The 24,156-nt window shown below is 40.3% G+C and overlaps 1 protein-coding gene and 1 pseudogene across 1 annotated transcript in view; both read right to left on the bottom strand.

Annotated features, from left to right (window-relative positions):
• The window catches only part of Phex (phosphate regulating endopeptidase homolog X-linked), a 238,258-nt gene that overhangs the window by 185,788 nt on the left and 28,314 nt on the right, over positions 1–24,156 (bottom strand). The window contains exons 4-6 of the mRNA XM_021152917.1: positions 10,115–10,201; positions 8,162–8,388; positions 1,596–1,664 (exon numbers count right to left, since the gene is read on the bottom strand). Of these exons, the coding sequence (XP_021008576.1) occupies positions 1,596–1,664; positions 8,162–8,388; positions 10,115–10,201 (383 nt within the window). The remainder of the gene's footprint in view (positions 1–1,595; positions 1,665–8,161; positions 8,389–10,114; positions 10,202–24,156) is intronic.
• Positions 15,527–24,147, bottom strand: LOC110287035 (annotated as a pseudogene).

Below are 24,156 nucleotides of genomic sequence, written 5' to 3' on the forward strand. Positions count from 1 at the left end.
CATGGAAGGAGTTACAAAGTTTGGAGCTGAGACCAAAGGATGGACCATCCAGAGACTGCCCCAACTGGGGATCCATCCCATAAACAGCCACCAAAGGCAGACACTATTGCATATGCCAGCAAGATTTTGCTGACAGGACCCTGATATAGCTGTCTCCTGCGAGGCTCTGCCAGTGCCTGGAAAATACAGAAGTGGATGCTCACAGTCAGCTATTGGATCACAACGCCCCCAATGGAGGACCTAGAGAAAGTAACCAAGAGCTGAAGGGGTCTGCAACCCTATAGGTGGAACATCAATATGAACTAACCAGTACCCCCAGAGCTGTGTCTCTAGCTGCATATGTAGCAGAGGATGGCCTAGTCGGTCATCATTGGGAAGAGAGGCCCCTTGGTCTTGCAAACTTTATATGCCCCAATACAGGGGAATGCCAGGGCCAAGAAGTGGGAGTGGGTGGCTAGGGAAGCAGGGTAGGGGGAGGGTAAAGGGGACTTTCTGGATAGCATTTGAAATGTAAATGAAGAAAATATCTAATAAAAATTGAAAAACAAACAAACAAACATTTTCAATGTTAATTCAAATTGTCAAAATGTACTATCCCTGTCCAGTGTCCAGGAAACTACCCTGTTTCCAAGCTAAGTCTAGAATTCTAACCTGATCAATCCTTTCTGTTTCTCGTTACCCAACATTAACCCAGAGCACATGTTTAAAATAGAGTGCCAGCCTCCCTCTTGTCCAATAAATCAGAATCACCATGGGTAAGCCATATTAGTTAGATATTTCCAAGGTGATAATTTAAACCTGTCCATCTTTGAGTGTTTTTCAGTTTGGCAAATGGTAGTGAATGATTTGCACTCCTGAGAACTGACTGTTAGTTCATATCTTGGTTATGTCATTTGAATATGCTATCTCCTCATCTAAGTGATGAGAGGGCACTAAACAGACAATTTATACAACCTTCATGTTCCTGTTCTACCAGACTGGAAGTAGAATTGTCTGCCTAAATCAGTGGTTCTCAACCGTCCTAACACTAAGACCCCTTAATTCAGTTAGTTCCTCACATTGTAATGACCCTCAATCATAAAATTATTTCATTGCAACTTCATAACTATAATTTTGCTACTGTTATGAATCATAGTGTAAATATCTGATATGCACGGCATCTGCTATTCGAAATTAAAAAAAAAAAAAAAAGGATCATGACCCACAGTTTGAAAACTACTGGCCTTTGGTAGGTGAGGATTTACCTAATCTGGCAGAGACTATATATGCCAGGGTAGGGGAATACCCAGGGGGAGGGCCACCCTCTTAGAGGATAAGAGAAAGGGTAGAGGGACTCTGTGAGGGAAGGACCAGGAGTGGGAGCAGCATTTGTGATGTTAATAAATGAATGAATGAATAAATAAATAAATTATAGCCCCAACAGAGAGAGAACACACCACTGGCCTAAACACAAGGTCTCTGCTTCCTGCACTGGGAATGTGCTCAGTGAAGTTATGATGCTTATTTCCAGGGAAAAAAAAGCAGGCATTTTAAAGCAATTGATGAACCAAACAGTAGCCAGACAAGACATGTACTGGAACATAAGTAAAACTTACAGATTTGGCTTCGGTAGTGTTATCCAGGAAGTCTTCCCTTACAGCCAGGGAGAGTGTTGCTTGGTCCAGCTGTTAAAACAAAATCAGAAAGCATGGTATTGACATTTTAAATTCTTATGGACCATGTTAACAAGGGTCACGGGCTCATTGGCAGCCCAGCCATATTTTGAGTTATTGTCGCTATCCCAAGAAATAAGTTCACTCCATTCAGAACGGCATACAAATAGGCATTTTGAGAAACCTAACATATCAGAGACCTGCTTCCTTTTTTTCTGATTTGTGCTTTCTGATTTTTAGATTTCGCCAACACTGAATAGTCCTAAGGCTACTTGAGTTGGAATAGATATCAGAAATTATCTGGCAAAAGCCATAGAACTGATGATTTTTTCCAAAATCCCATGACTGGACACAGCTCATAGTAAAACCACCTTCTGTTATCAGATCGACTAATCATATCATGTAGTGCTTTGGAATGCCCATCTGGTTGGACCTGATGCATTAGACTTTCTACCTCCCTATCTCAAAATAATGCATTTTTTAATTCAAAAAGAATCAACTGATATTTTTGGATAACCTTTGTGACTTTTAGAACCTTCTGTGCAAAGTTAAGGATAGGTGATAGAAACACAAATAAGAATCACATTTTTTTTTTTGTCTCATCAGTCTGCAACTTTATTCTTTGTATAGTTTGGGTGAAGTAAGAGCAAAGGCTTTCACTCACTCCCACCCTCATTCCAGGAATTTTGAAAAAGAACTCCCAAGATTGCAAGGATTCCCATGGCACTGAGCACAAGCTGCACTACATTTGTTTTCCAAAATGAAGTTAGAGACCCCGTAAAGGATGACCTTAGAAGTGACTTGGGTGAAAGGCTCTGATCCCGCCTCGCACCTGCCTGGGAATGGGAAGGAAGGTTCCCCACTTGCCACAGGAAAAAATCAGATTTTAATCTCGAGTATTTCCATCCATTTTTCACATGTAAAATCTTTACAAAATTATAGTTTTCCCTGAAAATTTCCTTCACATTCAGCAAAGTCTTTAAAAAGCTAAGTTATGGTGGTACTGTTAAAAAATTTAAGGCACTATTAGTGTTGTTTTTGTGAGGAAGATGCATTCAGAACGTCCGTGAAGCCTGTGTGTATTGCTAACCCACCGAAAACAACAAAGTCACAAGCCATCTTGGCTTCATTCTACTGCAATTACCAAACTGCAATTGTTTCCTCCAAAAACTAAGTAAGCAAGAATCATAAAACAAAATATGTTGATTAAGATGCTTTGGCCTTAGCCTCAAATACCCAGGGGACCCTCCACTGGCTCAGAGGAGAAAGGGGGGTGAAGGAAGGATTGTGGGAAGTTGTGATGGGGGAGGGGAAGGGTTAGTGAACTGGATGTAAAATGAATAAGTAAAAAAAAAGTTAAATTTAATTTTTAAAAAAAAAACGATGCTTCGGCTTTCAATTAAATTTGGATCATTTAGTGACTCTTGTGAGCTTCAGTCTCAGAGGACAGGAAAATATACAGATAATATCACGTAAGTCACAGCTTCCTCTAATGAAATGAGGTTAAACCCATGGAAAGTGAAAGTTTGGATAATTCAAGTGAGGTTACCAGACCTCTTATAAACCTTCAGATTGTTATGGTTTCTAGAGATTATTTTAAATATACTACTAATGGATTGAATAAGGTCAATCAACTAAATTTTATTAGAAACACACAAACTTCTGAAGCAAAGTCTTTCTCAAGAAACCCATGCAAGTACATGGTATTTTCTTGGTTTTTAAAGTCCTTGCATTCACAATTTCTATGAATGTTTTCATTTCAAAAGGAAAATTTCCATTCCAGCACTTGAAAGGTACATGGACTGGCAGTTCAGACCAGTTTGAGCTACAGGGTGGGTTACAGAGTGTTTTTTAAAACATTGTCTAGGCTATGTTGTTTCTATTTAAGTGACTTTACGAAATCAGATACATTGAACTGAAGATACGATTTTTGCCTAATTACAACTGATATGCCAATATCAATTAGAAAAAACTATGTTAAGTGAGAAAGTAATAATACAAAGAGAAACATCTGAAAATTATCCTATAGGAAAGCAAAAACAAGAATTAGAGAAAGTCCATTTCTAAGAGAATCTCTGATTAACATCGTGAATTTTGTTGGAAGCCACTGTTGACCAGTATCTACCACAGGAACTTACAAAATTCAAGTGATCCAAACCAAATAGCAAAAATGACAAGTAAATGATAACTTAATCTTCCTTGCCTGGAGATAAAATGAGACTCAAGAGAGATGAACGAACACATACACAGGATGAAAGGGAACTCTCAGAGCTAAACTGAAAGCCTCAAGGTTCTTGACACCAAAGCCAACTGTTGTCATCACACAAGTGATTTTCAGTCCTGCCTCCAGAAGGTCAAGAAATTAGATGAACAGTAATAGACATTTTCTCTTCCAATCCTATTGTGAGCAAACTCCAGTTGCATCTCAGGACTCTTCTGGACCTATGTCCAGGGCCCCAGGAACAGAAAGAAGAAGTAAAGAACATTTCCACTTGTCCCCACTGAGCCATCCATGACCACTACTGCATTCAGCTGCACACAAAGGAACATTTCTTCTCTCCTTTCTTCAACAAATATTTACAAATGTTGTTGTCATGTTCATTAGGTTTCACACAGATCTCAGAACAAAATGGTTCCTGCCATATCTAGCCGCAATTTCATGACTATGGAAGCTGTAGCTCCCTGTTGTTCTGGGGAGGAGGTTAATTCAAATGTGTGAACATTCACTCATGTAGTTTGGTACAAACAAGGATAGAAAAGCCCATGTGAGCTCCACTCAAATGCCAAGCAGTGCTTAAACACTTCAGTTTAGAACAAGCTGCCATCTTGGCAAAAGAAAGCAATAATAAGTACACAAGTGCCTCCTCACATTTGGAAAGGATTCTATTATTGACAGTGTTTCTAGGACCAGTGTAATTGAATTCTAAGTGTGCAAGGCAAGCTGTTTCCATGGTCTTCTGTTTCCCTTCTCTCTCTCTCTCTCTCTCTCTCTCTCTCTCTCTCTCTCTCTCTCTCTCTCTCTCTCTAAATTAGCATTAAAGGTAGACATGAACTGGTTTTAAGGGTTTTGTTTTGTTTCTGTAATTTTGGCACAATGTCTTTGGTGATGGTGTGTTACTCCCAACTGGTATCAGGAGGCATACAATATATGTTTTTCTCATTTCTAGTAATGCTACCACTGATAGTTGAGTTCTAGTGACATCATTGCATGAATTTCCCAAATGTTCACCTGATCATTTTAGTAGCTATTGATAGTTCCTAAACCCATTGGCTCTTTAATGATTTAAGTAGTGTTTATATAACCCTTTATTTCTCTTGATTTTTTTATTTTAATTATGTATATGTGGGATGGAGAGATATCTCAGTGGTTAATAGCACATAGTGTTTGCTTTTTCAGAAGACCTAAATTCAATTCAGTTTGCAGGATCAAAACCACCTACAACTCGAGCTCCAGGGAATCTGAGGCCTCTGTATCTGCACTCACATCATCCTTCTTCTTCTTCTTCTTCTTCTTCTTCTTCTTCTTCTTCTTCTTCTTCTTCTTCTTCTTCTTCTTCTTCTTCTTCTTCTTCTTCTTCTTCTTCTTCTTCTTCTTCTTCTTCTTCTTCTTCCTCTTCCTCTTCCTCTCTCTCTCTCTCTCTCTCTCTCTCTCTCTCTCTCTCTCTTTCTCTCTCTCTCTCTCTGTCCCTCCCTCCCTCCCCCCACTCACACGATTAAAATACCAAAGATAGGGGCTGGTGAGATGGCTCAGTGGGTAAGAGCACCCGACTGCTCTTCCAAAGGTACAGAGTTCAAATCCCAGCAACCACATGGTGGCTAACAACCATCCGTAATGAGATCTGGCGCCCTCTTCTGGGGTGTCTGAAGACAGCTACAGTGTACTTACATATAATAAATAAATAAAAAACAAAAAAAACAAAAAAAATACCAAAGATAATATTTTTTAAACTATGAGCATAGTTATGTAATTATATATGTGTGTGTGTAGGCATCCAAGAGTACAAACACACAGAAACCAGAGAGAGGCAGAGAAAGAGAGAGAGAATTTCATATCCCATAAACCTCAAGTTACAGGCAGTTGTTGGTGCTGAGAAATAAACTCAGGTCTTCTACAAGAATAGTATGTTCTCTTTGCTAAGCATCTCTCAAGTTTCTCTCCTGAATTTTCAAGCAGTGACTCTCCTATAAATTGAGAATTTTGTCTCATTGGTTATTCACTTACCGTGAAATCAATCAAATCCAGAATCTGGGGGAAATATAGAGGAAAAGTAATCCAGTTTCGATGGTGAATAAATGTGGTTTTAAAAAACAGAGAAGGTGGTGAGTGCTGTAATTTAGATCAGACTTTAAAAGTGCAGATGTGGTTGATTCTTAATTTTAGCCTCAATCAAAATGCATCTGTTTCTGGTTGGGGTTTATTAAGGACACACTTAAAGGCCTGAGAATATAACTTGATAGAAGAACACTTATTTAGCATGCATAAGGTCTTAGATTCTATTTCCACCCGTACAAAAAGAAAGTTTGATATAATCAGTAAAACTGAAACTGAATGTATATTATATGTTAAGTATAAAATAATGACTACATCACTTTTGTGCTGGTAAGAGGCCTTCACATTAGCTCAGCAATGAAATGCATTGCAAAGATATATTTTAGATATGCTATAAAATGCCCAAGCCTCTGAAAAGGGAAAGTTTAGATAAGGCAGAAAGAGCACAATGTTGAGAGTATTGAAGTTGGGTTCATAAATACATAGGAGCTTATTGTTCTGTTTGATGTTAGCTGCTAGTTTATGATAAAATATGAAAAAAAAAATAGGTCAACTACTTGGCTCAGTCCTAAAATGGGTGAGAAATAAAATAGTTACCATTTGCAATGGTGTATCATTGAGTGAATCAAAATCATCTATCACTTCCCAGAGGGTGTAAATTGCATTTGAAAGACAGTCTCTTTCTTACTTTAAAACACCACCTTAAGCGCTTGGAAGAACATCATAATAGTTCTGCAATTGAGAATAATAGGCTTAAAATCTGGCTTTAAAAATTTGAGTACTCTAGACACATAGAACAGAGGCTGATTGGATTGCAACCATCATTGTGTCTTACATAATAGCATTACAGAATGCTCAATACCATGTTGCTACTTCACCATCCAACACAGACACACAGCTGCCTCTGCAACTAAAACTTTCCTTCTGAGTGAGAATTCTTTCAGCAAGCAAAGATTTCTTAACAGCTATCACTGTCTACACTAGAGTTCAGGAATCTAGAGTCTTCAGGCCAGCTTGTCACATTGTTATCCCCATTCATCATCTAAAGCTGATTTCCCAGGTACAATGTCAATGCTCAATAGCTGAAATAGAGACCAGATGGCTAGCAAAACCTCAAATATGTACCATCTGTTCCTTTATAGAAAACACATTGCCCACCTCTTGCTTAACTCAAAAGAGAATTTCCATGGTTTTGATTTTGGAAAGTTGGCTTATGTTGGATGAGGAAATATACTCTAATGGTTTTATAGTCCTACAGTTTTAATATTGATAAATCATTAATATGTCCTGCTTTGATGAAGGGCAGATTAGGGTAGAAATCAATGTTCAGTGGCATCATTATTATTCTTCTATGGAAGAAGAAAAACACAGCAGGGTGAACACATAAAATTACTGGGGAAATGTTATTTGAATGCCTACAACCCTCTTTCATTGATGAATATTTTGTGGTCTGTAATTTTCTGACAGCCTCCTAATTTTACTAATGTGATCCACCTCGGGGCACATCCACCTGATCCTGCCTTTCTGCTCATTCTCCCAGTAGGAAATGTGCTTAGAATAAATTCTGCTTTACCTTTTGAAAGGGAGGAGGACAGATGCAGATTGAACTTGACAATGGGGATGTAGGCGTGCACTCAACTTGTTTCTGAAAGGGGAACAAGGAATCTGGCATGTGTTCTCTCTCCCTTCTGTCAGAGGAACAAGGAGGTGAGGGAAAGAGCAGAGTTCAGAAAGTCTTCTAGCATCACAGAAGACCCCTCTCCCAACTTGGAGAAGGCATCTGGGAGTGAGAGCATGGATCACTAGAAAGCCACTCACAGACTTCCTGAAAGGCTAACAGTTTTCTGCTAATGATCTACATTCTGCAAATCTTGGAACAGGGCATAATTCTGGAGCCTAAAAGTCAGCTGACTTTTTACCTCATCATTTCATTAGGCCAGCGTGAGTTCCTTTCTCTAGGAAACTGAGGATGTAGCACCATTAGCAGGGTGGTATCCTAGCATTCATAAGGTTGTAGTCTCTAACACCATAAAAACATGGTACGGTGATACAATCCTGTAATCTCAGTACTCAGGAGGTAAAGACAAGGGGACAGGTAGTTCAAAGTCATCTTCGGATACACAGCAAGTTTGAGACCATTCCAGGGTACTTTATATGTATGTATGTATGTATGCATGCACATATATGTGTGACATCCTAAAAAGCTAATCTTAGAATTAACAAACAGCCCTGGGTATACCTTCAAGATATGTTCATTGGATGCCTTGTCATCAGGGGACACATACAAACGGATGAACACAGAATTGCTGTATTGACCGCGGAACGTTGCCAGTGTTTGCAGTAGACTAAATTTTCTCTCTGACCAAACCCCTTCAGGACCAATATTAGCTTCAAGCACTGGCCAGCGGAAAGGTGAATGCCTCAAGATGTGGAGCAGTGGCTTGGCATCTGCTTTTTCAATTGCTTCTGAAAGAGTAGATACAAAGAGCAAGTTAGAATTGTAAACTAGAAGGCAGCTGTGATGACCCATGCCTCTAATCCTTGCATTTGGGAGGTAGAGGCTGGGAGGACTGGAAATTCTAGGCCACTCTCAACTACATGGTGACTTCTCAAAGGCAACCTGGCTCCATGAGACCCTAACTCAAAACAATGACAAAAATAAATTCCAAACTCGTTCACCAAGCTAGAATGCAAATTTATCTTCTCCAGAGAAAAGACCCATAAAGCCCTCCACTTGAAAGTTCAGCTGTTAGGGAGAGGGTGAGAGAAGGAGAGTGGACTGAGAATAACTCCAGGAACAGAACTACCTGTCACACACTTCAGTGGACCTGATGGATGTTCTCGATAATGAAGATGGGCTTAGTGACAATAAATGAAATTAAGCAGGCAGTTCTCATTATTGGCACCAAGCACTAACCTTAACTAAACAACATGGTTCAGTTAAGACAAGGATGTACCAGTGGATTGGGGTTTCTAGCATACCAAACAATATCCCCAAATCCTAAATCAATTAACATATTTTTTTAGAAGCACTGGCTTCAATTCTGCAATGACCTCGAGAGACCAACTTGAGGCCTTTGTCTCCCAAAAAGCATGCTAGTTACATGAAAAAGCAGCCTACCATGCCTGGAAATCTAAATGTCACTAGGTCCCAGTATTTTCTATGGAATATAATTCTCATATGTATATGCCATCTTGGGCTTTTTCTTTGGCCAGAACAGTCCTGGATATGGATTCAGATTTTTGTATTTGATATAATGTGATTTCCCCTGCTGCCCTATCCAAATTTCTTATATGGTAACTGATACCTAATAATCCAGTCTTGGAAATAAGGTTCTTTTCTTGTGGCTTGATTAATGGCAGAGCTATTAAGAGCACAGGGTGTCCTTGCAGAGGACCTAAGTTCAGTTCTCTATACACTCAGGTTGGGCAGTACACACTATCATGTAACTCCAGTCCCAAGGGCTCTATACTGACTGGTTTTGTGTGTCAACTTGACACAGGCTGGAGTTATCACAGAGAAAGGAGCTTCAGTTGAGGAAATGCCTCCATGAGATACAACTGTAAGGCATTTTCTCAATTAGTGATCAAGGGGGAAAGACCCCTTGTGGGTGGGACCATCTCTGGGCTGGTAGTCTTGGTTCTATAAGAGAGCAGGCTGAGCAAGCCAGGGGAGGCAAGCCAGTAAAGAACATCCCTCCATAGACTCTGCATCAGATCCTGCTTTCTGACCTGCTTGAGTTCCAGTCCTGACTTCCTTTGGTGATGAACAGCAGTATGGAAGTGTAAGCCTAATAAACCCTTTCCTCCCCAACTTGCTTCTTGGTCATGATGTTTGTGCAGGAATAGGAACCCTGACTAAGACAGGCTCCTACAATCTTATCTGACCTCCACAGCACACCAGTACTCAGACACTCATGTCCATGTACCCACACACATGTAACCTAATTAGAAACATAATATAACAAAATCAAAATGTCTTTACAAGATTTTCTTCACTACAACAGCCACATATTAGTTTTTTAAAAAATCTCATCAGATTCCTATGTTTGAGAATTTTTATTGCCCAAATAACACCTTTAAACAGTAATAGAATTTTAGTCCTCTCTTCCTTAACAATACCATTAAACATTAATAGGATTCTGAAGTCTAAGGCTCATAAATATGTTATTTACTTTTCTTTCTTACTCACTCTCATTCATGCAGGATGAGTAAAGGATTTTGGCTTTCTGTACGGCTTCAGTGTCCCGCCTTCGGCTGACTGATTTCTCCAGAAGTGCTAGGAAGGTGAAAACAGGATCCATTAGCATCCATCCATATATGATGTCAAATTGAAGGTCAGCCTCCAGAAAATTAAATGCAAAGACAGACAGCTCTGGAAAATACAAGGCGTGCAGGCAGCAGGAGAGATTCCAAACTGCTTGAGATCCAAATAGAAACAATAAATGCTCTCTTATCCAAGGTTCACCTAACTCAAGAGAAACCCAAGGTTCAACTTCCATCTGAGACTAGAGTTTCTACAGGGGTTAATTTCTTCCACCACCTACACAAAAAGGAAGCAGACTTCATTTATTAAAGAACCAAAAATAACTGGATTCAGTCTGTTGTTTCTGGACCAAGTAATACTCTCAATGGAAGTAATTTCATCAGGGTCAAATTTCTTTAGATTTTCTTTTTTCATAACTCGGCCTCTCAGGGAGGTCACCCAGAAAAGAATTTCCCATTACAAGTTTTATTTGGTGTTGCATAAACATGTCATGGACATTAAAAAAAAAAGTCATTGCAATAGGAAATAAAGAAGCAAGATTGGAAAGCCTACCCAAATTGTCTGAAAATGTGCCCACTTATACATGCAACGTTCTGAATATTGAATTAAAGCCATGAACAACAACAACAACAACAACAAACTTTTGCCAGACCTTCTTAGAAATTTATTTTCTATTTATAAAATCACTAATAAGAATGTTTAAAAAAATTGGTTGTTATCACTCTTCTTTCAAATAAGGAAAGAAGAAAACCAGAACTCGGTGGAAACAAACTTCTTCAAAGGACAAAAAAATGAAGGGAAGGAGATGAAAGGAAGGGAGAGGAGGAGGGAAGGAGGGACGGAGGGAAGGAGGGACAGAGGGGCAGAGGAAGAATTCACTTTGAATTGGCCAGTAATAATTTACCAACCTGAAGCCAAGTTGATGTATCCCTATGGTGACTGTAGCCCCTTTGGCAAGGCCTATTTCCACAATGTAAAACTGCTGCTATCAGGAAACCTACTTGACAGCCTCCACAATCACAGTGGAATAGATAGATGTTCTTCAGCTCTCGGAAGAGCTTCGAGGCAAAATGTTTAATGCTAATCAATTTGATAAATAATTACATATTCTCAGAACTGACTTCTAAACTACAAGTTTTACATTTCAAACACTGAAACCCAAAGCTCTGGTTCAGTTTATTTTTTCTTTAAGATTTGTTTTATTTTTATTATGTAGTCTACTGTGTGTTTGTCTGTGTCTGTGTTATGTGCTTGTTTGCAAGTACCAACAAAGGCCAGAAGAGGGCGCTGCATCCTCTGGAGCTCGAGTTACAGGCTCTTGTGAGCTGTCCAAAGTAAGTGCCGGGAACTGGTCCTTGACTTTTATGCACATGTACATCAACCAAGCCAATGGCACGACATAGATTCTAACAAACTAAACAGTGGTTTGATACAAACATTTTAAAAATACATGTTTGGTATTTCTTAGTGAACCTGCTCCAGAAATAAAGGAGGTTTGTTTTTGTTTTTGTTTTTGTTTTTGTTTTTCAATCAACAACATTCTCAAACCATTTCCACACATGCTTCCACTCAGGTCATCTTACATGCCTTTCTGCTGCATCATGTATGCAGATTACAGTCACTAGACTGTTGGAAAGACACATTTGGAAGGAAGTAATCCAAATTTCATTTTGAGTTCTGATGATATTCCAATGTTATAAACACTCTGCAGGCTGCACAAATGAGTGTCTGAGGGATCAAGAAACAAGCCACAGAAGCAAAAAGAAGCACAGGCCTTTAATACCTTACCTGTTTGTGTTTCCAATGCATATTATAGATCACAGGAAAAAGAGGAAACATATATGTTGAACAGATCAATCCTAAAATTCTAGCCATGCACAAAACATCAATAATTTACACTGTTCAAGATTCTGGTTTCTGTGCTAGAATGTGGCATTCCAAAGACTATCTTGCTAATGGTCTGTTCTTTGTCATATCCTCTCACTGCTCCTCTCCCCTTTCTCTCTGTATCAAAGCAGGCAGGGAAGCATTGCTGTGCAAATCAGGACATGGCAATCAGCTCTTGACACCACATTCTTTGTCTCTGCATGTGTGTTTGTGAGAAAAGAAATAAGACCAAGCCTGAAGAGTCATTAGTAAGCAGAAAATAATACCCACCTGTCACATGCAATTACTCAAGTTATTAAAATGTCTTCAAAAATGGGGAGGACTCATAGATCACCCATACAGGACTTTCTCTGCATAGTCAGTGTTCTTAGATTTTCAATCTTTCCTCCTCTATGGAAAGGCTGGAAGAAGCTGAGGAGGAAAGCAACCCCATAGGAAGATCAGCAGTCTCAACTAACCTGGATCCCAGAGATCTCTCAGACACTGAACCACCAACCAACCAGGCAGCATACATGAGCTGGTCTGAGGCCCCTGACACATATACTGCCTGGTCTGGCCTCGATGAGAGAAGACACACCCAACTCCTGAGAGACTTGAGGCCCCAGGGAGTGGAGAGGCCTGGAGGCCTGGAGGGAGGAGGGAGGAGGGACATCCTCTTGGAGACAATGGGGGGGGGGGGAATAGGATGAGGAACTGTTGGAGGGTGGACCAGGAGGGAGGTAAAGACTGAACTGTAAAAATAAATAAATAAATAAAAGTAATTTTAAAAAGAAAGAAAGAAAACATTAATTCATAAAAATTGTTTACCAGACTACCTCAAACTTCAAAATTGGCTGGAGAAATTCTTTCCCTCAAAGCATCTTAAAATTGCATATAGTAGAGCTAGGCATGGTGCTATAAGCCTTCAATCCCAGCATTCAAAAAGCAAGTGGATCTCTGTGAATTTGGGGCCAGCATGGCCCACAGAGCCAGTTCCAGGACAGCCAGGGACTACTACACAGAGAAATCCTGTCTCTGGAATAAAACAAAACAAAACAAAAACAAAAACAAAAAATGACATAGAGTAAATAGCTTTCTCCTCACTAAGCTCAGGTAAAACCAGTTTTAAAAGTAAGGCAGCTAGGCCAGACAGTGGTGGTGCACGCCTTTAATCCCAGCACTTGGGAGGTAGAGACAGGTGGATTTCTGAGTTCGAGGCCAGCCTGGTTTACAAAGTGAGTTCCAGGGCTGGTGAGATGGCTCAGTGGGTAAGAGCACCCGACTGCTCTTCCAAAGGTCCAGAGTTCAAATCCCAGCAACCACATGGTGGCTAACAACCATCCGTAACGAGATCTGGTGCCCTCTTCTGGAGTGTCTGAAGACAGCTACAGTGTACTTACATATAATAAATAAATAAATCTTTAAAAAAAAAAAGAAAAAAGAAAAGTGAGTTCCAGGCTACACAGAGAAACCCTGTCTCAAAACAACAACAACAACAAAAAAGTAAGGCAGCTAGATATGGTAGCTCATCCTTGCCATTCCAGCCCTAGAAAGGCTGAGGCAAAAGGATTTCTATGAATTTCAAGACAGTTTCAACTAAAGAGTGAGATGTGCTCCAGAAAAGAACAAAGAAAGAGTGAAAGAAAACATGGCAAGAAGGTGGACTTCCAAACCACTCAGACATGAGCTCCAGTTTCAATTTGCCGTCACCTCCTAGCTAGAATGGAGGAAGTTATATAATCTCTCAATGTTTGGGCTTTTGCATCTGCACTACAAATTTGGTTTACTGTATAGTCCCTGGGATTTCATGATGACTTTGAAACTTTAATGTATTGAAAATTTCTCACCCAGAGCCTAGACACGTGATAAAATAAGTGGTGGCTGGGCTGTGGGTGTGGCTCAATTGGTACACTTGCCTAGCATGAAAAGAAGCCTTGGGCTTGGTACCATCACTGAATAAGTGGGCTATGGTGGCACATGCCTGTTGTTCCAGCACTCAGGCAGTGGAGGATAGGAAGATGGAAATTTCAAGGTCATCCACAGGTGCATAACAAGCAATCTGAGATACATGAGAGCCTATCTCCCAAACAAAGCAAGACAAACAAACAAACAAAAACGGTGGTAGCTTAGTCTACATGACAGACCAAGTTAATCATATACAAAATTGGATTGTTATCAGCCTACCCAGTGTTTCCCTGATAACTGCTTCTACTCTCTTCCTCCTGTTTCAGGTGTGGATAGCTATCAATATACTCCCACTCCATGCATTGGATTCTTGCCCAAAAGACCCCACTCTAGCCACTTTGCGGACCTCTGAAATTCTCATGCTTCCTCTGCTTCCATACTACAGGCAATGCTAGATGATGAGACCTATCTTGTAGTCAGTGGGAATCTCAAGGCTGTTTTGCTTATGTTCTTCATCCTGAATAGCAAGGCTTTAAAAAAAATGGACATCTTCGATCAAAGTATAATATGCATTTCACAGGAAAAAAATTGCCCAGATCATAGTTTGAAATAATTCCACAAAGTTAACATACAGAAATCAGCAAAATCATTACCAAAATTCCAGAAGCCCCAAGGTCCCTCCCTTCTTATTACTTCCTCCAATCAAAATTATTGTTTTTGGTTTGATATGTATGTTTGGTATTGTGACCTTTCACTGAACCTTGTATATACTGAACAAATACTCTACTGCTGAGCCTTACCTCCAGTGTTTAGTCAAGTCTGCTTAACACACTTGCATAGATTACCTTTCCTTTTGATTAACAGAAGATCCTCAAATAGCCTTCACATCTTTTTGAAGATTTCCATTATGAAATCTTCTCTCATGCCATAGTTCTCGTTTCCTTACTGGTAACTTGTGATGAACTAAAATTCTGTATTTTAATGTAGTTCAGTTGGGCCATTTCTCCCTCTATGATTATTATTATTTGTTATTTTTAATACTACCAACAAAAGACCCCGCTCTAGCCACTTTGCGGTCTGTATTCTCATCTAGAATCTTTATTGCTTCACATTTAAATCCATGGTCCATCTAGAATTTCGTCCTGCTCGTGGTGTGGAACACCAAAATTGGCCTTACCAGGGATGAATCATGAGAAGAGTTTAATAAGTAAGATAGATTGGCCATTTCATGATAAATTATATCACCAAATGCATTTTGGCATGAAAAAAATGGCATTGACACTCTTGGAATGGACCCAGCTTAGGTCTTTCCCACTGACCCTCTCAGCCCTTCCTTCTAGCCTATCTCTATTCCTTTATATCAGCTGTCTATCCCCAGAAACACCTTTTTTCCATTAAATAGTTGTTTATTGGCAGTGGACTGGAAGGGATGACAGAGTTAGAATTCATAAACAACACAACACACAAGCCATGAGGGCAGCAAGAGTGATGGGAAAGAGATTTTCAACAGCAAGTAGGTAGGCAGGGGCCTGGAGTGTTGATGGAGTAGCCTTAGATCACCTCTTATTAGTAGGCATGGTTAGATATGAAGAGAGATTCACTGGCTACTACTCCCATCTGACCACTTGGGGTGTACGTTCCTTGGCAAATGAAGCTGTTGGCCAGGGCTCACTTGATGTACTCTTCCTGGGAAGCCTTCACATTCTCTTTTCTTCCTGCCCAAGGCCTTTAGAGCAGAGGCCTGCAAGGCTCGGCCATAGGAGAAAGTCAAGGCCCATAATTTCAGCAGGGGACACTTGTTGGTAGTATTAAGGTTGATGGCCGCCTCTTCCTCGCCCTCCCCTCCACATAGGAAAGTGACCCCAGGGGACAACAGGGAACACTGTTACTCTGACAGTTGCCATGGCAATCTCCTCATTGGAAAATTTCTGGGTCCGAGCATGACCTTGGGTGACCATGTTCGGCTTCAGAAATGTATTTTCCAGATAGATATGGTAGCCACTCAAAGCCTTGTAGACAGTAGACAGTACCTTCTCAGTTACAAACTGACACTATTTCAAGTTATGGTCTCCATCAGGGAAGATTTCAGGCTCCACAATGGGTACAATGCCATTCTGCTGGGAGATGCTGGCATAACAGGCCAGAACACTGGCATTTTCCATGATAGCAAGGGCTGAGGGAGTATGTTTCCCAATCTTTAGCACACAGCGCCACTTGGCAAAGTTGGCTCCATTCTTATACTGGGCACAGTGTTCAGACAACCCATCCAGCCCTTGGGTAATAGTCCTGCCATTGGTTCCTGTCAGGGGCACCACACCCTTATCTACCTTAATGCCCATAACACCACCTTTGTACTTGATTACTTGGGAGAAGGGACATCCATCATCTGTCTTCTGTTACAGTGTTTCATGGACAAGGATCACTCCTGGCCAATGAAGAGATTTATACGGTCAGCAGCAGTCAGCAGCAGCTGGCAGTAGAAGTGCCTATTCACCTCTGTGTTCTCGGTGCCAATGGACCACAGCTGCTTGGCAATGCTTCCAGTGGAGTCATCTGCAGCCAGTATACCCAAGCCCAGAGCCACAAATCAGTGAGCTATATCATACAGTTCCTTCTTCTGCTCCAGGGGTCAGTGCTGGGTATGGGTAGGACGTGATGCTACTGGCACATTCCTGACACAAGAGGGCGTGGATCTGCCGGATATGCTAAAGGACTGAGGAGTGAATGTGGTTGCTAGGGTAATCAGAACCTCATTCTACTGCACCTTCCAAGAGAATGAAGCCTATTCAGCTAGGGTGGGAGGTCCAAGAAAAACGTTTTACAAGGGACCTCCAGTGTCCACACTGGGCCTTAACTCGGGTAGGCTATTCTCGCTATCTTTTCTATCGTCCCTTATACTTTTATTTCCAGAGTAACTCTTAATCCATTAGCGGCCTGCTTACAGGACCCTGCCTCCCACAACACGTCCATTCCCTGGAGAGTCTACTTCTTGGTTCTGAACAACTCCTCTAGCAATGTCCAACATATCTTTTCAGCTTTTCCTCCTGGCCCTTTCTTCTACCCACTGATCCATGGAAGCAACCACTATACAAAGACAAAATCAGTGAGTTGGAGAGATGGCTCAGGGGTCAAGAGCATATGAGTGCTCTTCCCAGAGGACCTGGGTTCAATTCCCAGTACCCACAGACAGATCACACCTGTTTCTAAGGCCTAACACCCTCACACAGACATAATACATGCAGACAAAACACCAATGCACATAAGATAAAATAAATAATTTTTTACAATGTCAAGATCAGATATCAGGCTGGTGAGATGGCTCAGCAGTTAAGAGCACTGACTGCTCTTCCGAAGGTCCTGAGTTCAAATCCCAGCAACCACATGGTGGCTCACAACCATCCATAATGAGATCTGATGCCCTCTTCTGGAGTGTGTAAAGACAGCTACAGTGTACTTACATATAATAAATAAATAAATCTTTTTTAAAAAGAAACACCTCAAGAATCATAACTCCAGAAGCCATGAGTTCAATACAGCTGGAGTAAAAGCAAGTCTTAGGACACATAAGAAAATTGAAATAACACTGCATACTATCTATCATGGGTTAAAGGTGGATATTAGCAAGAAGAAAAAGTTTATAAACTTATGGAAACTTAACTCACTACTGAATGAAAACTGGGTCAACACAGATATTTAAAAAAATAATTAAAGCGTTTCTAGAATTGAATGAAAATGAATACACAACATACCCAAACTTATGGAACATACTGAAGATGGGTCTAAGCACTAAGTGGTTCATAGCAATAAAAGCCTACAATTTTTAAACTTAAATATATTTTGATCATTATCTTTGCCTCCCTGAAATCCTTCCAGATCCTCTTGTCCTTCTTACCCGCCCCCCAACAACTATAAATTCTTTCTCAGAAAACAAACAATACAAGAACAGCAAACAAACAAACAAAAACCCAGACCAAGAAAATAAAACAGCACAACCCCACTCAAAAAATAAAATTAAAATTAAAACCAACCACACTGTAACCAAATAAAAGTACCCTGAGATTTAAAAAATGCCTGTGGTAGTGGCCATTATGTGCTGGTCTACTACTGGGGTTGATATTCCCAGTGTCACTCCATTGAAGAAATCTGATTTTTCCTCTCCCAGCAGGTATTAATGACAGTTCAGATGTTAACTGTAACCTCCCCACCACAGCCTGAAATCTGGCTGATCAGGCTTGACTGTTATCTAGAAGATCACCTGGGATGGAGTCTGCCACCCTATCATTCTGCCCTTCCCACTGCTGTTATCTGCCGCCTAGCTGTTCCAGAGTATTCACGTGGTCACCTGTAGCTGGACTCCGAAGATGATTTGAGGAGAATGGGCCCCTCCCCCTTCTTTATAACCCCATGTTCTGAATATTAAAATTGAGCTTTGATCAGGATCCTGTCTTAGCTCCATTCTTTCTCTCGTTTGTCTAGTTCCCTCTCTTTCAGCCAGAGTCTGCCACTTCAGCCATACCCTGTTCCTCAAGAGCCTCTGGACGGCCTGCAACAGTTAACCTTTACACTCATGGCTAGATTTTCATTAATTAAGTAATTCAATCATTCTTTCATCTTTTCAATATAACAAAATAAAATATAAGAAGATAGAACAAGCCAGGCGTGGTGGCGCACGCCTTTAATCCCAGCACTCAGGAGGCAGAGGCAGGCAGATTTCTGAGTTCGAGGCCAGCCTGGTCTACAAAGTGAGTTCCAGGACAGCCAGAGCTATACAGAGAAACCCTGTCTTGAAAAACCATTAAAAAAAAAAAGAAGAAGAAGAAGAAGATAGAACAAAAATATCACTTTGGAGTTGGACAGACCGAGAGAAGGAAAAGAGCCCAAGAAAAGGCACAAGAGTCAGAGACGCACTCATTCCCACACTTAGGAGTCCCGGAAAAAGATTAAACTATAAGCCATAATATAAGCACAGGGGACCTGGTTCAGACCCTTGTAGGCCCTGTACATGTGGCTTTAGACTGTGCGTTCATATGAGCTTGGCTCATGCTGATTTGGAAGGCCTTAAATTTATGTTCTTATGAGTCTCTGGATTCCCTCATTGTATGTTGTAATGCCTCCATTTTCATCTCCAATTTTATTAATTTGGATCTTCTTTTCTCTGTCTTTTATTTATTTTGGATAAGAGTTTACATTATTTTGAATGGGGGGGGGTGTAGGCACAAAGTTGGGTGGATGAGGAGGTGAGGAGGGTTGGGAGACGTTGGGGAGGAGAAAATCAGAATCAGAATACTGCATGAAATTTTCAATTAAAAATTAAGAGTTATTATAGAATCAAAAAGTTCAGCTGGGTGGTAGACACATCTCTTTAATCTCAGCTCTTGGGAGGCAGAGGCGGAGGCAGAGGCAGAGGCAGAGGCAGGTGGATCTCTGTGAGTTTGAGGCCAGCTTTGTCAACAGAATGAGTTCCAGGACAGCCAAGGCTACACAGAGAAACCCTCTCTTGTAACAAAACAAAGCAAAAAGTGAAAAGTTGGTATTGACCATGGGAATTCTCCATTAGACTGAGTACTCTTTTTTTTTTTTTTTTTTGGTTTTTCAAGACAGGGTTTCTCTGTGTAGCCTTAGCTGTCCTAGAACTCACTCTATAGACCAGGCTGGCCTTGAACTCAGAAATCCGCCTGCCTCTGCCTCCCGAGTGCTGGGATTAAAGGTGTGTGCCACTATGCTTGGCTCTGAGTACTCTTTTCAACAAGGACTAGTCACAATCAAGTCTGAAGATCCAAGGCCTAGCATTTGGTGTGCAAAACTAGTGCTTAGCAAATACTGGCTGAGCTAAATTTCTGAGAAGAAAAGACAAGAAAATTTTATTCTTAACAATTAATATTAAGAATTGCACAGGAAGTGGGAATAGTTAAACTGACTACTTTTATCAATTCTTTTTATCATAAACAATATCCTGGCCATGCTAGCATCATAACTTCTGGGTTTGTTCACATTCCAGGCTGTATCATCCATGACTTCATTCCACTGTCTCCATGGGTACTAGTTTAATTTACCAGTTGCCTCAGTTTAATCACCCATTTTCAATGCTCTGTTCTTAAGTATTGGGAAGAAAATGTCCATTTAAAAAACAAAAACAAAAAAAAAAATCGGTAGTCCAGAGAAAACTATCAATCCTGTTCCCTTGATTCACTCCTACTCAAAAGGCAGTGATCAAGCTTAATAGAACTAAGAAGATCTCAAAGCATGATGAGATTCTGAGAACGTATGAAGGAGAAGTGTGTGTGTACCCTTGTGAAGCAGAAGTTCACAGCAGCCGCAGCCAGTTAAGGTCAGTCACTTGAAGTTTGCAACATATAGGAACTGCACAGTGAATAGTTTTAAATTTTCCATGTGTGCAAAGTTTGAGGGATTTGAGTAAAATTCTACCAAGAACCATAGCAGAAACTATGGAGAACATTACAAGGCACCTCCTTTCTGTTCTTTCTCCAGCTCCTATGAGATTCCTGACATTTCCCTGTGCTTCATCTGCTCACTCTAAAAGGAATCCTTGGGCTGTTAAGAGACCAGTGAATGCTGGAGCTATTTACCCAATTTGCTTAATTTGCACTTGAAATTTTTCACATCAACTTTACTGGGGTAAACTCTGAATTTCATTTAAATTATGCAACACTTCTCCTTTGGAAATCAAAGGGAATACCTTCTTAATTCTAGTTAGAGAAAGAACATAAACATTCAAATTTTCAGAACACCAAATCGGTACTGGAAGTTTTCACACCTACATAATGAACAGAATATATGAAACACACACACACACACGGCCTGGTTTCTCTCTGAGTGATGCTTAAAAGCCATCTTTAGATGGTCCATGATTAAATGTTGCCTATAATCTTACTATTTTTAGATCTTGTTGTTTTTCCAGGCTGCAGACTTCAAACAAAGCCTGCTTTCTAGACTCCTTGCTTATTTAGTACACTGAATTTTTCATCCTTCTAACTCACAACAACGTGAATACTAAAGCTATATACAGTCGAACATAGAGACTTGAAATCAGCTTTCAAAGTCCAATATTATTCCCTTAAAAAAATAAACCTCGAGATAACAAAGCGATGGTCCCTGGTTCCTGTGGCCCTCATATTTTACCAAATTGCATGACACTCAGCTTTGCAGTGCCTTAGCCCTGAAGCCAGTCAAGCATGGGATTAACTGAGTCTGTTTGACACCCTGAAAAGACAATAAGAAGTGATATTTCTCATTCTCCTAGAAAACTCCTGCCTACAACTATAGGAACTGTCAAAATGATTTTCTCTGTTCATTTTTTATGATAATCTTAAAAGTAATAATTGTTGGTTAGACTTGACTTAAGTGAAAGGGGCAAGTATTATTTTACAAGGATTAGAAATGTCTAACTCATTAATCTAAATCACAGGTTACCAAATAACACAAAATACCCACTTTTAACACAAAAGGACCTCTTTGTCCAGAAGAAAATCAATTTTATAAAACTTTGAGAACTACAAAACTCTGATGGAAAGTAACTCTTTTATTATGTTCACTTATAAGTGAATTAATTTATAAGGATTACACTTTATCAAGGTTACACTTAAAGTAATTTAAATTTTAGCATCGCTCTTTGATAGAACAGTATTACAATGGATTTGCCAATATGATACTTAAGCTAAGGAAAATAACTGCCCTATTTCAATAATTCATTGTAAAACCTTCCCTGAAATTGAAGCCATTAAAATCCACCTTCAGCTTCATCTACAATAAAAATTCTAGTTATCTTTTTCCCCCTGCTTCCTTTAATCTCACCATTAGGAGAGATTAAAGCAAAGATAGTTGGGTCCTTTCAGAGTATCTGATTCAGTAGGTCAGGGTGGGTTCTAATGATTTTACACCTCTAATGAACTCCAAGATAGTGCTGATGTTTCAGGTCGAGAGAATACACTTTGAATACTACTACTTTAAAACAACAAATTTGACCATGGATTCTTGCTATCTAGAAGCTTATCCCACCCAAGAACAAGTAAGAAGAAAGGCAGCTCTAGCTTTCCTTTCCTCCATTTACAACTCCATTTCTTTATTGTTTTTCTCTGTTCTCTCTCTCTCTCTCTCTCTCTCTCTCTCTCTCTCTCTCTCTCTCGTGTGTGTGGGTGTGTGTGTGGGTGTGTGTGCCATTGTACAAATGTAGAAGTGAGAGGGCAACACTGAGTATTGGTGTTCGACATTGTACTCTGTTGCTCTACATTGCTTATTCCAGTGTATCTGGCTCAGAGACTTCTAAAGATTCTCCTGTCTCTACTTTCCACCTTGTCATAGGTGCACTAAAATCACAGACATGACCTACTATATCTGCCCATCTTTTCCATAGTATCTTAGTTCCTATCTATCACTATTACAAAGAACTATGACCAAAGCAGCTTATAGAAAAAAGTTTATTGGGGCTTACAGTTTCAGAGGGTGAGTCTATGATCATCATATCAGAGACCATGGCAGAAGGCAGGCCGGCATACTGATAGAGCAATAAATGAGAATTTAGATGTTAAGACACAACCATAAGAAACAAACAGAGCTAACGGAATAGTGTGCACATTTGAAACCTCAAAGCCCACCCTCAGTGATCTTCCGACAAGACCACATCTCCAAATCTTTCCAAAAAGTTCTACCAACTAGGGCAAAGTGTTCAAATATAGAAAGAAGCCCATAGGGGCCATTCTCATTCAAACCACACATTGGATCTGAACTCAGGTCCTTACAATTGTGTGGCAAGTGCTCTTTCCAGACCACCCCTCCCTTTTTGAGATAGGATCTCTCAATGGCTTAGAACTCGACAAGTAAATTAGGCTGGCTGGACAGCAAGCCCCATGAGTCTGCCTGAACTCCTAGTGTTAGATTCTAGGGATAGAATTCAAGGCACAAATTTTACCAAATGAGCTATCCAGCCCCATTTTTTTTCTTCTGCTTTTGCTGTTTTTAGGTGTGTGAGGAAGGTATCGTTTGTTTGTTTTGAGGTAGGATCTATAGTTTCAAGTTCTCTATGTAGCCAAGGAGGACGTTGAACTTCTGATCCTTCTGCCTTCTGCCTCCTCCTCCTGATTAGATAGGATCATGTGTATGCACTACCGTGCCAGATTTTACATGGTGCTGGGGATCAAATTCCTGGCTTTGTGTATTCTAGACAAGTATTCCACCGAGTGACATGCCGAGCCCTACAACCCCAAGTTAAGTCAATATTCTCTAAGGATAGCATTAGTTTGTTTTGTCTTTGAAAGTGTCTCCATCCATTTGGATTTTAGTTCCTCAGATTTGCCAGTCCCATATTTAGAGAGATCCTTTCTTAAGAGTAAAAGGAAATAGGAGTTTGAGGTGAGAGCTTGGGTGGGGGTGATCTATGATCAACCAGGAAGCTTTCCAAAATAGAAAAAAAAATGACATAGGACATTTGTTTCAATTCTAGCTTATATGACACCCTATGGAGGAAAATAGGAGGGTAAATATTGTCTCTCAAATCTTAAAAAGTCTGAGCTTCAGACTTTGTGATTCCTCTCTCATCTAGGAAAGCAGCATCAAAACACTGTAAACACAGGTTTCAAAACCACATCCCAACTAACCCCTGCTTTGACTTCCAACCTAACATGCGGAGGTGAGAGGTGGGCGTGTTCTATTCCTGGCTTTTCAAACCATAATGTATGGTCCAGTGAGACTATCTCCTGAAAACTGGGTTGCTGACAGTAGAGGATCAGAGGCTATACTCCTTTTGTTTCTCTGTCCAGACTCTTCTCCCAGAAAAGAGAAGAAGCAATAGGCCCTTTTAGCATTACCAGAGAACTCCACAAGGTAAAAGGTTTGAAAGGATGTATGCTAACTACCATACCCACCAGATGCTATGATGGCTTCCTGCCAGATGCTGCCCCTGAATGAGGGCACTTGGGAACATTCTATGGTCATAGAAACCAGAGGCAATGAAGGTGAGAAATGACACTTCCTGCCGACTTAAGGGAAAAAAATAGAGAAAAAAATAATCAATATGCATCAGAGTTTCCTGCGACTAAATCTCCATTCATTTGGATGGGCACGATGGGGTCTGATGAACTGGTGTCCAATACATCAGTCTCTGCCTCCAAGCTATTCTCCACAGGCAGCCAGTTGCTTCCGCAGAACACATCACTCATCAGGTCCCTCGACATGACATTTAC

This window comes from Mus caroli, chromosome X (genome assembly GCF_900094665.2).
Source record: "Mus caroli chromosome X, CAROLI_EIJ_v1.1, whole genome shotgun sequence".
Taxonomy (NCBI): domain Eukaryota; kingdom Metazoa; phylum Chordata; class Mammalia; order Rodentia; family Muridae; genus Mus; species Mus caroli.